The sequence below is a fragment of the Lepidochelys kempii genome, chromosome 22 (genome assembly GCF_965140265.1).
Source record: "Lepidochelys kempii isolate rLepKem1 chromosome 22, rLepKem1.hap2, whole genome shotgun sequence".
In the NCBI taxonomy this organism is placed as follows: domain Eukaryota; kingdom Metazoa; phylum Chordata; order Testudines; family Cheloniidae; genus Lepidochelys; species Lepidochelys kempii.
Window position 1 is genome coordinate 10,035,370 of NC_133277.1, and position 12,311 is coordinate 10,047,680.

The 12,311-nt window shown below is 46.3% G+C and overlaps 1 protein-coding gene across 3 annotated transcripts in view; it reads left to right on the forward strand.

Moving 5' to 3' along the window:
• The window catches only part of GLB1L2 (galactosidase beta 1 like 2), a 54,961-nt gene that overhangs the window by 29,424 nt on the left and 13,226 nt on the right, over positions 1–12,311 (forward strand). For 2 of the 3 annotated variants that reach the window (XM_073321090.1, XM_073321091.1), the window contains exons 9-16: positions 2,240–2,324; positions 4,404–4,541; positions 5,868–5,948; positions 7,039–7,145; positions 8,218–8,364; positions 9,441–9,512; positions 10,440–10,518; positions 11,875–11,962. In XM_073321090.1, coding sequence (XP_073177191.1) covers positions 2,240–2,324; positions 4,404–4,541; positions 5,868–5,948; positions 7,039–7,145; positions 8,218–8,364; positions 9,441–9,512; positions 10,440–10,518; positions 11,875–11,962 — 797 coding nt within the window. Of the gene's footprint in view, positions 1–2,239; positions 2,325–4,403; positions 4,542–5,867; positions 5,949–7,038; positions 7,146–8,217; positions 8,365–9,440; positions 9,513–10,439; positions 10,519–11,874; positions 11,963–12,311 lie in introns of those variants that run through there. The other variant, XM_073321092.1, reaches the window with a different exon arrangement.

Sequence of the window (12,311 nt, forward strand, 5' to 3'; positions counted from 1 at the left end):
GACTCCATGAACTGTCGGAGCCTGGTATGTGTCGCCGCTGTTTGCTCTCTCCTCTATTATTCTAGCTTTGCCATCCTACCTCGCTCCTCCCCTGCTATCTCAATCTTAGCTGCTCTACAGCTTTGCCAGCAAGTTCCAGTCTTCACCTGCAATGCCCCCACCGCGTGCTGTTCCAGTCCAGGGTCCCACTCAACTCTGCCAATGCACCTCAATCCTGATCTACAGCCTTCACACCTCCACTCCAAGCCTGAGCCTCTCCTAAGTGTGTAATGCCAGATGGTATGGATAAGCTAAGGTGGTGAACTATATTCGATTTCAGACCCAAATCAAATTTAAGCAAAGGACACCAAGCACTGGATTAACCCATTGTGTACTGTACTTTGTCCTTTTGTAACTGATACAGTGGGGCGGTGGAGGTGATGTCTTAAGTCTGTGTCAAGAAAACAGTAGTAGCGTCATTCCTACCCTCACCTGGGGTGATTCACCACTCTAACAGTCTTTTCTCTCTAATGACTTGGGTATCCTGGTCCAAAACTGATCAGGAGGCAGTTTGACTCAATGGCATTCTGTCTTGTTGCAGATATGCCTACATATTGGCTTCATGACAGCGCTTCATGCAGGATCCTGTCCCAGGGCACCCCCTCAACACTGCCTGCATGGTGTTTTATTTAACACTGTTCATTTGTGGAGGAGCACTCCAGTCTAGTGTTTCACCTGAGTGCCCCAGATTCCTTGCACTGTCAGAGATGTAAGATGTATAGAGGTGGGGAATTGGTGAATGAGCACTTCGCTCAGATTGCAGCCTGGTTGTGAGATGCCACAGCAGCAAAATGGGACCAGGTTTTATTTTTTAAATGATAACAATTTCCTCTTTGATTGCACACTCTTTCCTCCTCCTCCTCTACCACCAACACCTTCCTTTCCTCCCCTAAATGCCAGCCTGGAAGATTTGCAGAAATGCTTTGTGTCCCTGGGCTGTGGCCTGTCTGTTCTCTCATCTCCCCATTTTCCAGCTTGGAACCTAATTGGGATTTCACATTCTTGGAAAGTTTGCGGTGCAAATCCAGCCATTTTAACCTGACTTTGTGACCCACAGGCTAGAGAGGTTCTGCTGTAATTGGCCTTGCCATATTGAGCTGGCACTGGAGCAAGAAGTAGCATGTTCTCCACCAACCTCATAGTCATTGCTGATCACCAGGTACAGCGTGACCCTTGGAGAACAGCACTCCCTCTGCAACACTAGTTTAAATAGGGGTTGGAGGGCTGACCGTGCGTGTTCTTAGGGAGTCTGAATCATAGGTTTGTTTGTCCTTGATGTGGTCTCTATTCAAGGCGCTGATTAAATGCTCTGCTTGACTGTTTTGTCTGAGACTGATTTGACTGATACTGTATTTTATCAAGAGCTGATTTGAACCTGGAGCAATTAGAACGTTACGGGCACCAGCAGTTGTATTCTCCTAATAGAACATGATTTTCTTTAATTCTGCTTACCTTATCCCTTTCACATAGCATCAGATAACCCCCACCCATCAAACACAAGGTGAAATTGCCTTGACTAGGAGTAAACCTCCTGAGTGCGGAGTGCTGACAAGTCTGATCGCACATGGTACTGTCTGGTGTGATGGGGTCAAGCGGAATTCCACAGGAGGTAAAGGAGCTGGCAAGCCGTGACAAATGGGAAGAAATTGCTTTTTAATGAAGACCTAATTCCTGCAAAGGCTAATGCTTTCCTGCCATCACCATATGCAGCATTAAAAAGGCATTAAGTCGCTAAGGTCTGCTGTTCCCACCTTGGCAAGCATTGGCTACAGCACACCTGCAAACTCATAAACTGCAGTGGTGTGGCTGATAAGTAGACATTTATAAATGTGAATTTCTAGCAGAAACTAAACCATCGCAGTTGGCTTGTTTTTTTGCTCCAGTTGCTCAAAGCCTTGATATGTGGAACCATTTGGTGTCACCTGTTCTTTTGCGTTGCTTTGTGTTTCCCTTCTGGTGGTGTGATCGTAGGAGACTGTATATGCTGCAGGCTCTGCTTTGCCCATCTGTCCTAGGTGTTTCTATGTCTTGCTTGTCCAGGGTTTTGTCTCTAGATCTTTTCTGTCTGCTTGAGAAGAAACCCTTTTAAGGGCCTTTTCCTCCAACAGCACTCAGACGATGGGCCTCTGGAAAACAAGGGTGAGCACTGGATCACCATACCACCCCATCTATGTAATTCTGTCTTTTGTTTTTATAACAGCAAAATAAGCCGAAGATGGTGATGGAGTATTGGACTGGATGGTTTGATAGCTGGGGCGGCCCTCATAATGTCTTTGATGCAGATGGTGAGCACCATATATTATCATCGCACACTTAGGATTTATTGCGGTATAAACTGCTGTCAACAAACGTGGTACAGTAATGCTGTCTCCATCAAGTTTCCTATCTAGCGATGCCCCTAGCTCTGAGCAAGTGCCTGTAAATTTATAACCTCTTTAGTGGATTCACACACTGCTGTGGTTTTTTTTTTTTTGTCTGTCTTTATCCCTGTCAATGTCAAGTAATGATTTTTATGTGGCATTTTTCAAATAAGTTTGTTTTCACTGCTCTAGGAGTAAGCATATCAACAAGCTAGTGCAAGGAGTAGTTGCGTAGATTCCAAGGCCAGAAAGGACCATTGTGATCATCTAGTCTGACCTCCTGTATATCACAGGCCAGAGAACTGCCCCAAAATAATTCCTAGAGCAGATCTTTCAGAAAAACAATCAATCTGGATTTAAACATTGACATTAGCCGTCAATCTTTATATTATGGCAGTGTCCAAAAGGCCTCAACTGGGTCACGAACCCCCATTGTGCTAGAGGCTGTACAAACACAGAAAAGAGACAATCTCTGCCCTAAAGAATTCACAGTCTGAAGAGACAAACAAAGAGTAGGCGATGTGGATACAACATACAAGCTAATGAAATTGGTGAAGAACTGATAGTTATGTGGATTGTAGAAAACTTTTGTAATTGGGGTTAGAGATAAGGTGGAAGGGAAAGGAAATAAGGATAGTCACTGTGAGGAGCTTAGAAAGGACTTCTGGGTTTTATTTCACCTCCTCCACTGTTTCACCTCCTCCACTGTTTCCTATCTCCCTACCTCTTCAGGGGTATGGGTCATCGTAGGGACACGTCATTGCCCACTGAAGTCACTGGCAGATTCTCCAATGACTTCAGTGTGCATTGGAGCAGGCCCGTAAAGCTTTGTTCTAGTGATCTACATTTTTATGTGGCTCCTATCACCACAGAATCTGAGTACCTCACTATCATTAATGAATATATTTTTCCAACACCCATGTGGAGAGGGAAATAGTATTAGCCCCATTTTACAGATGGGGAACTGAGGCATAGAGAGACGAAATGACTTAGCTGATGTCACAGAGGGACTCTGTGGCAGATTTGGGAATAGAATCCAGATCTCCTGACTCCTAGCCCACTGCCTCAGCTACTTCGTCCCTATCTTGTGCAAATTTCTAAGGGACTCTATTCTGCATATGTATGCTACAGCAGTAGTAAAAATGACATGAGAATTTTGTGATAGCTCTGTCATTACATTATATGCATAGTAAATAGATTTGTTTTCACTCCAACAAGATTATTTTACCTTTTGTGGGTGATATGGTCAACATAAACCTCATTCAAACTTAGTACTTCCAAAAGGGTCGTGTCCCATTTCAGTTCATATCTTAAGAAACAAGGTAAATAAATATATCTTAAAAAAATAAAGGAAACTTAAATAATTTGGTCATAACATAATGCACTTAAAATAACCTGTCTCCTACCTGTGCAATTCTCTGTGTAACTGTGTCATCAGTATAGTAGATCAAGGTCCTTGCCTAGGCAGAATTCCCACTGAAGTCAATGAAAACTTTGCCTGCTTTGGGAATGTAGGCTCTCTCGGATGGGTTGTGTATGAATTATTCCTGCAGAACATTTCAAGTGGAAAGGTTGCCCTATATAAAGTAAAAGAGACAAAGAGTCCTGTGGCTCCTTATAGACTAACAGACATATTGGAGCATAAGCTTTCATGGGTGAATACCCACTTCTTCAGTTGCATCTGAAGAAGTGGGTTTTCACGCATGAAAGCTTGTGCTCCAATATGTCTGTTAGTCTATAAGGTGCCACAGGACTCTTTGTCGCTTTTACTGATCCAGACTAACACGGCTACCCCTCTGATACTATATAAGGTAGCTGTAAGTGACTGGAGTTACCCCAGGCATGAATTGGGCTCATGAAGCATTGGGAGAGGGGGGTGATTGTAAACAAAATGCTCAGTTTGAAATTCTTGAATTGTTGGCGTGTTCAGTCCGTACTATGTTATACTACCTTCTTGATTTGTGATGTTCGGAACCATTGTTGGGGGTTTTCCTTCCTTTACAGATATGGTGAATTCTGTAGCAGAAGTCCTTAAAACAGGAGCATCCATCAACCTCTACATGTTCCATGGGGGCACCAACTTTGGCTTCATGAATGGTGCTTTGGATTTTGATGAGTACAAGCCAGATGTCACAAGTTATGGTGAGTTTTCTTTCACTGCCTCGCTTGCGTGCCCATTGCAAGCCTGCAGCCTTTGAGCCAGCTGCAGCTGATGGAAAGCTCTATGCCCATCACTTTCTTGAAGGATCTAGGTGCTGTCTCTGCATCACCATCACCCAGACAGGAGAGAAGAAAGACCCTGATCTTGGCTCATCTGGGAAGATGGTGTGACTGTGACAGAGGGTTTCCTTTAACACTCCAGATTTCTTGCCCTATTCCAGTATTTGGGGGAGTCCTTTACTATGAATTGAGTCAGAAACCACTGGGTAGATAAAGACATATAGTTATCATCAAGTGGTGCTGTTTTCTCTATAGCGTCTCTCCTCTCTTTCAATTAATGATTAAGGAAAGACCATCTGAGACTTCTGACACCAAAATAGTTGGTTGTTTGGCTTTGACTTTTAACAATTTGAAGAGTATATTATAGCAATTTTCATCCCAAAAGTCCTCACCAAAACTATTGACTTTATCCTACATGGAGTTAAGGGCAGATGCAGATTGGGACCCTCACAGTATGTGCAGCCAACACTGGGGAGGAGAGCAGCAGTGAGGGAAAAGAGGAAATGTTAGCAGAGAATGCTAAGGCAAATCTGTGTTCTTATGGAAAGGTGTCTGGGACCATGCAAGGCAGATAGGACCCCTATCCATTTACTGCATGGCACTATCCTCAACGTATTTGTGTTGCGTGGAAGAAGGGCTGACTTGAGCTTGCTGTGATTTGAACCTCTGATTGCAAGAAGTGGAGAGATTTCTTACCTGAAACATAGGCCTTTAACATGCATCCATATTTCTTCCCCTCCTCTTTGGCTTGCAATAACAGTTAAGAAAATATTTTATTTGTCAGTCAGTTGTATGAGGCAGGGGAAAACCCATTAAGCATAATGGGAAAATGGATGGCACTGGTGTACATGGGAGAGGAAGGGTATCGGTTAAGAGCCCTGTTACCCTTGACTTCAGTCAGGCATTGTAGAAGTGAACGTGGGGGGCAGAATTTGACCATACACTTTATTATACCAGCAATAGGTGTGGGTTCAAGCTGTTTCTCTTTACTTTTATTTTACGCCCATCTTCAGAATTACTTTGCTATTAAGTAGCTGTCTGTCTACACAATGAGACAATGTCTCAGGCCCTGTCTGCATTAGGGAACTTTGTGCTTGTGTAGTTAATCAATGTAGCTATACCAGTGCAGACTTCCTTAATGTCAACAAGGCCTGAGATAAACATATTACCCCTTTGGCTCTGACCTCTTGAATGACTGCTTTCCTAAAGCTGACGATGCTCTGTGACAGGTGCATGCTTGTTTTCCAGACTATGACGCTGTGCTGACAGAGGCTGGAGACTACACATCCAAGTTCTTCAGACTCCGTCAACTCTTCACCAAGATCATAGGTGATGATAAACCTCAGAGCAGCTTCTCTACCCCTTAAATGCTGGCCTGTGCTATACCAGAGAAGCTTTAAAATGGACCACCAAGGGTCTCTGCTGGATCCCTGCTACTCCCCACACGGATATGTCCCGCAGATTAGTTGGAAGCATTTCCTGAAGAGTAGGAGGCCCAGGGATCATAGAATATCAGGGTTGGAAGGGGCCTCAGGAGGTCATCTAGTCCAACCCCCTGCTCAAAGCAGGACCAATCCCCAACTACATCATCCCAGCCAGGGCTTTGTCAAGCCTGACCTTAAAAACCTCTAAGGAAGGAGATTCCACCACCTCCCTAGGTAACGCATTCCAGTGCTTCACCACCCTCCTAGTGAAAAAGTTTTTCCTAATATCCAACCTAAACCTCCCCCACTGCAACTTGAGACCATTACTGCTTGTTCTGTCATCAGCTACCACTGAGAACAGTCTAGATCCATCCTCTTTGGAACCCCCTTTCAGGTAGTTGAAAGCAGCTATCAAATCCCCCCTCATTCTTCTCTTCTGTAGACTAAACAATCCCAGTTCCCTCAGCCTCTCCTCATAAGTCATGTGTTCCAGCCCCTAATCGTTTTTGTCTCCCTCCACTGGACTCTTTCCAATTTTTCCACATCCTTCTTGTAATGTGGGGTTGTAGAGCAGGTTGTTACAGAAATGGTTTTTCAGCTGACTTCCCAGCAACGGGAAGGATGCATGCATTTAACAGTCTCCGCATGCAGGGGAAATGTCATGCCAGCAAACTTAAAATCAATGCAAATCTGGGGAAGTGCTTTTGTTGTACAGATCCCGTTTGCATTCTGTTCTCTCTGGAGTTGGACAGGTGGTTCTCACCACTGGATAAATACACCAGCCCTGGCCCAGCTTTCAGTTTTGCTTGAGCTCTCTTTGAGGTGGATACAGTGCTCTGTTTGATCCCATAGGGAGATTGATCAAAGACGTTTCCAGAGGCAGAGCTGTGGTCTAGAGATAGAACCAGATAGTGCCCATAAGCCCCCCTGTCGCCTTCTGCAGCATCTATCTAGCAGAACTGAAATATAACACCTGTCTTGTTTCTGCATTGCAGGGCAGCCTCTGCCCCTCCCTCCTATGATCACAGACAAAGCATCATATGGCGCAGTCCTGCTGCCGCAGTATGTCTCTCTGTGGGAGGTGCTGCTATCTATTGTAGAGGTGGGTACAGTCCTTTGAGCTGGAGAATGTGCCAAGAGGATGGGATGATGCAAAGAAACACGTTGCACTATGAAATAATATAATCTTATTCTGAAGGACTTCAAGGTGCTTCACAAACTTTGTATCTATAGCTGCAATGAAAGGTAGCCACCTCTGGGGTGGAGGAAGTCAACCCATTTGTATACCACGTGCTCCACAAGAATGGGGAAGAGAGGGCACATTTTGGCCAAGGATACTAGAGCCATTTGTCTCTAAAGTGCTACATGATCTTTAATGTCACGGGGAGAGGACCTGTGTTTTAAGGTCTTATCAGAAAGACCTGAGCCTAGTACGTTGTATGGAACTCCCATTTATTTACTGAGAAGGAAGATGTGGGACTGCTCGGATTTGGCTTCAGGGATGCTTGGTTTTGCAAATATGAGGCTTCACCCATTTTGTCACCTGTTCCATTTACTAATACTTCACGCTCATTGGAGCACCTTCCATCTGGGAACTTCAGAGCTTTACAAAACCCTCAGCCATCCCTCTGGGCCTTAGTCCCCCAGGGTGTAAAATGGGTTAATGATGCTTTCCTATTCACAGGACGGGTCAATAGATTAGCATGAGGTCACACAGCAAGAGAGACAGGAATAGCATGCAGGAGTACTGATTCCTAGTCCCTGGCCCTAGCCATTACGCCAAAACTACCTCCTACGTGAAGAAAGCAGGGATCAACTACTCTAATTATTCACCCAGAATTGAACAAGAAGCAATGGGTTTAAGTTGCAGCATGGAAGAAGCTTTCAGAACCATAGGCAATGGAGCAGGTTGTCAAGGAAGTGATGAAATAGCCATAATTGAACATCTGTGTCTGATGAAGGCTTAGACATCCAGCTAGCAGAGATGGTGTTGGCAGGATTGAAACTCATCACTTAGTTGCAGTTCTTTGCACCCCGGGAGCCCTTTAAGAGAGGCAGCTTTTGCATAGGATTTGAGTAAATGTCGGTTTGTGAGACATAGCAGCTACTTGGCTGATGATGCCGCCCCTGTGTAGCCTGTCCCCTTAGAAAGGTTACTTGTTCTTCCTTTGCAGCCCATTAAGTCAGAGTTCCCGGTTAACATGGAGAACCTGCCAGTGAATGATGGCAACGGGCAGGCCTATGGGTATACGCTCTACGAGACGGTCATATCCGGCGGAGGACAGCTGCATTCCAGGGACAACGTCCGGGACCGAGCACAGGTAAAGAGTACAGAGCAGTTGTTGTTCTGACTCTACAGAAAGGCAAATAGCTTGGCTGCGGTAGTTGGCGTGAAATAGGCCAGCCGTGAACCAAGGTGGCAGGCTTTCCCTGAGTAGAATTGTGATTCCCTTGTGCTATTCATAACGAAGCCCCAGCCTAAATCCCAGGCTCAAGGTCCAAGTCTGTTTAAACTCCAATAACATCAGCTCAAATCTATCCACAGAAGGTAATGGTAGGAAATCATGGTGCATTTTTAGAAATGCCTTGATTTGCCCAACATTGCAGAATGAGTCAATGGCAGAGCTGGGAATAAACCCCAGGAGTCTTGACTCCTGTTAGACCAGAGGTGGGCAAAGTACTGCCCGCAGGCCACATCCAGCCCACGGGACTGTCCTTGCCGGCCCCTGAGCTCCCGGCCGGGGGGGGCTAGCCCCCGACCCCTCCCCCACTGTCCCTCCTCCCCTGCAGCCTCGCCACGCTGCCAACACTCTGGCCCTCTGCTCCTGCTGGGCAGTGCAGCATTTTGGCTGCCTCTAGCTGGGTGGTGGGGCTGTGAGCTCCTGCTGCTCTGAGTGGCATGGTAAGGGGGCGGGGAGCAGGGGGGTTGGATAAGGGGCAGAGGATCCCAGGGGACAGGGAGTTGTTGGATGGGGCAGAGGTTCAGGGGGGGGACAACGATCAGGAGATGGGGAACGGGGGGTCTGTCAGGGGGCGGGGGTGTGGATAGGGTTCAGGGCAGTCAGGGGACGGGGGGGTTGGATAGGGGGTGGAGTCCTGTGGGGAGCAGTTAGGGGACAAGGAGCAGGGGGAGGTTGGATGGGTCGGAGGTTCTGAGGGGGGCAATCGGGAGCAGGAAGTGGGAGTGGGCGGATAGGGGGCAGGGGCCAGGTTGTTTGGGGAGGCACGGCCTTCTGACCCAGCCCTCCGTACAGTTTTGCAACCCCGATGTGGCCCTCGGGCCAAAAAGCGTGCCCACCCCTGTGTTAGACGATGCTTCCTCCCCTGTTATGGCTCTAATCTCTTGTCTAGTACACCTGTTTCGAATTCTGCTGGTCTCCTTTGCCCTCTCCTGCAGGTGTTTGTTAACACTGTGTTCGTTGGATTCCTTGATTACAACACGGTGGAGCTGTCAATTCCTGAAGGACAGGTAAGTAATCTGAGACCACTCACGAGAAGTATGTGGGTAACAGAATCCCAGCTCACCCCCAAGAATGCAGAGCCCAGAAGTGTGTCTAATGCCAGCTTCGTGCAAACCAGTGATGCAGCAGCTGAGACACAGAGCAGTTGTTACACGCAAACCTGAAATGACTCCACAGTTGGAGCAGAGTGGCTTAAAATGCCAAGAGTCCCCTTCAGAGAAGGGGAAATATTTGGACAAAACTCCAGTCAGCAGGTTCACTCCAGAGTAGCAGCTGGTGCACTTCCTGCCACACCCACACACTGCAGACACCCATGAGATGGAACAGTGGGCTCTAGGGACCCTGCCTGTGCTGACTGAGGACATGTAGGCTGTTCGCTCATAGGCACAAAACATGCTTCAGTCTTTTTACTTCTCTTAGGTCAAAGTGAAGTGAGTTGGATGGTCTCATGTGTGTTCAGAGCTCACGCTCTCCCGCATTACAAAACCATCCAACAGTTCGGCACAAAGCGGCCGTATGAGTAGCACGTCTACTAAATGTGCACTGGCAGAGCTGTGCATGGCTCCAAAGACGAGAATTGGGTGAGTGGGAGGGAACATTGGAGGTCAGGAATGTGACTCCTGGGTAGAGCTGTGTGATGGAAGCCTGTGTGGTGTTGGACACATGTTGTTTCTAGCTCTACGTACCATTTCAACCATTTAAAATGTAACAGCAAAATATTATGGTTTCATGAGAAGGTTGAGTTTTCCTCAGTGATTGCAGTTACTTGCAGCTGTGGCATATGCCTGTAATTTATAGTCCTGTAAACAGCTACCAAAGCTACTGGTGCAAACTCCCCCCTGGAGCGATACCATTGATTTCTCTCTTTGCTCAACATGGCTGACCTGGCACTTGGCTGTGCACTAATTCAGCAGAGGCTGATCCATTCTTTACAGGGCTTCAGGCAGCTCAGGCTTTTGGTAGAGAACTGCGGGCGTGTCAATTACGGACTTATGCTGAATGAGCAGCGGAAAGGTAGGTTAAGTTGTCTCTTCCCTTCCAAGCTGGTGCATGGGGCTGAGAACTCAGATAAATGCCTCTTTTTTAGTCTGTGTTTAGCAAGGACCTCCAACACGGAGGACATTTTTAAAATGGCTCCCACGCTCCAGAAACAAACACTCCAGATCGAATGTTAAAATCCTGTGTGTTGGATTGAGTCATATAAAGGCATGCAAGAATTTCACTGTGCCTGGATAATGCTGTGTAGCTTTGCAGTCAGGCAGTAGAAGGCAGCCAAGGCGGGAGACTGATAAAAGAATATAGGTCACTTCTTGACCATAAATTCAAACATGTCCAGGGTGGTGGTAACTGACATGTGATAGTTGGTGAAAATAGCCCACTTCATGGGGGATGGACCTATCTTAAAGACCTTCCCAAGTCCCTCCCTATAGTGGTTGTCAAGATAGATGGGGTGCCCCTCTTCTCACTCCATGATGTCCATATCCACTTGTGTAACATCATACATGGGGAGGGGGGGGAAAGGAACTCCTTCCTGATCCCTGTTTCTGCTCTGTGATTTGGAGAGCAAGATAATCTCAGTGTACACAGGGTCCTGGGACTACGGACTATGTCCAGCTCAGTAAAATATTTATGCCGGTAGAGCTGGGGACTGGGAGTCAAGATTCCTTGTGTTCTGTTTTATAGGGGGGAATGTAGGCTGAAATGTTCAGAGCAGCCTAGTGAATGTAGAGACATATTTCATTAGCTTTAACGGAAGAGGTGTGCCTAAAGCCCCTGGACTGCTTTGACAATCTCAACCATCGGCTTGTAGTTAATGACCTGGACTGAGAGCCAGGAGAGATGGGTTCTATTCCCAGCTCTGCCCTGGACTTCTTGTGTGCCAGTTTCCTCCACCCGCAAATGAGGATAATTTCAACTGCCTCACAGGAGGCTGGTGAGTCTAAATTTGTTTGTTGGGTGCTTTGAAATCCTTGGGAAAAAAAGCAGTGGATCAGTACAAGGGATACCAGGATGTCCACATTTTCTTCTGAGTATTGGGGAAGTAACTGATCTGCTGCTTTAAAAAAAAAAAAAAAAAAAAAATCCATGTATGGACAGCCAAATAAAAAGTGAATCTGCTATGTGCACCAACAGTACATTCTGCCAGGAGTGGGTTTCTCAGCTTAGTGAGTTAAAGCAAAGGATGGAGAGGAGAGGGCAAAATGTGGCAACATTCCCTGCTCAATCTGGATGAGCAGTGGGACCATATGGGCTTTAATGCCATTGCAGAGCATGACTACTTTCCGTATCCCGCTGTTCCTCCTATTGAAATAGGAAGATCCGTCAGCTTAGTTGCTTCTCAGCTCTTTATTACCTCTATTGCTCTTGCAGGCTTAATTGGTGACGTCTTCCTGAATAAAACCCCCTTGAGGAACTTCAAGATTTACAGTCTGGAGATGAAACCTGGCTTCATGGAAAGGTTTGGGAGATATATGTACATATATCTAAATTGTTTGTGCAGAGGAGGAGGGCATATATATATCTCCTTCGTTTGCACAGACAATTTGGCATAGGTGCAAAACCTACTTAGCAGTGCCCGGAAAGGCAGCACCTGGTGAATCTTCACGCTTTTGAATCTCTTCCTGATAACGCCAACTAAAATTGTACAGAAGGTTTCAGCACTTATTTTTGCACCTTTATTTAGGACCCAATACAACCCCCCATTGAAGGGGATGGAAAGACTCCCACTGACTTTAATAGGCATTGGATCGGGCCTGTAGAGATGTGGCCAATCCAAACCCTTTTGAATTTTGTAAAAGTTTGGGGCT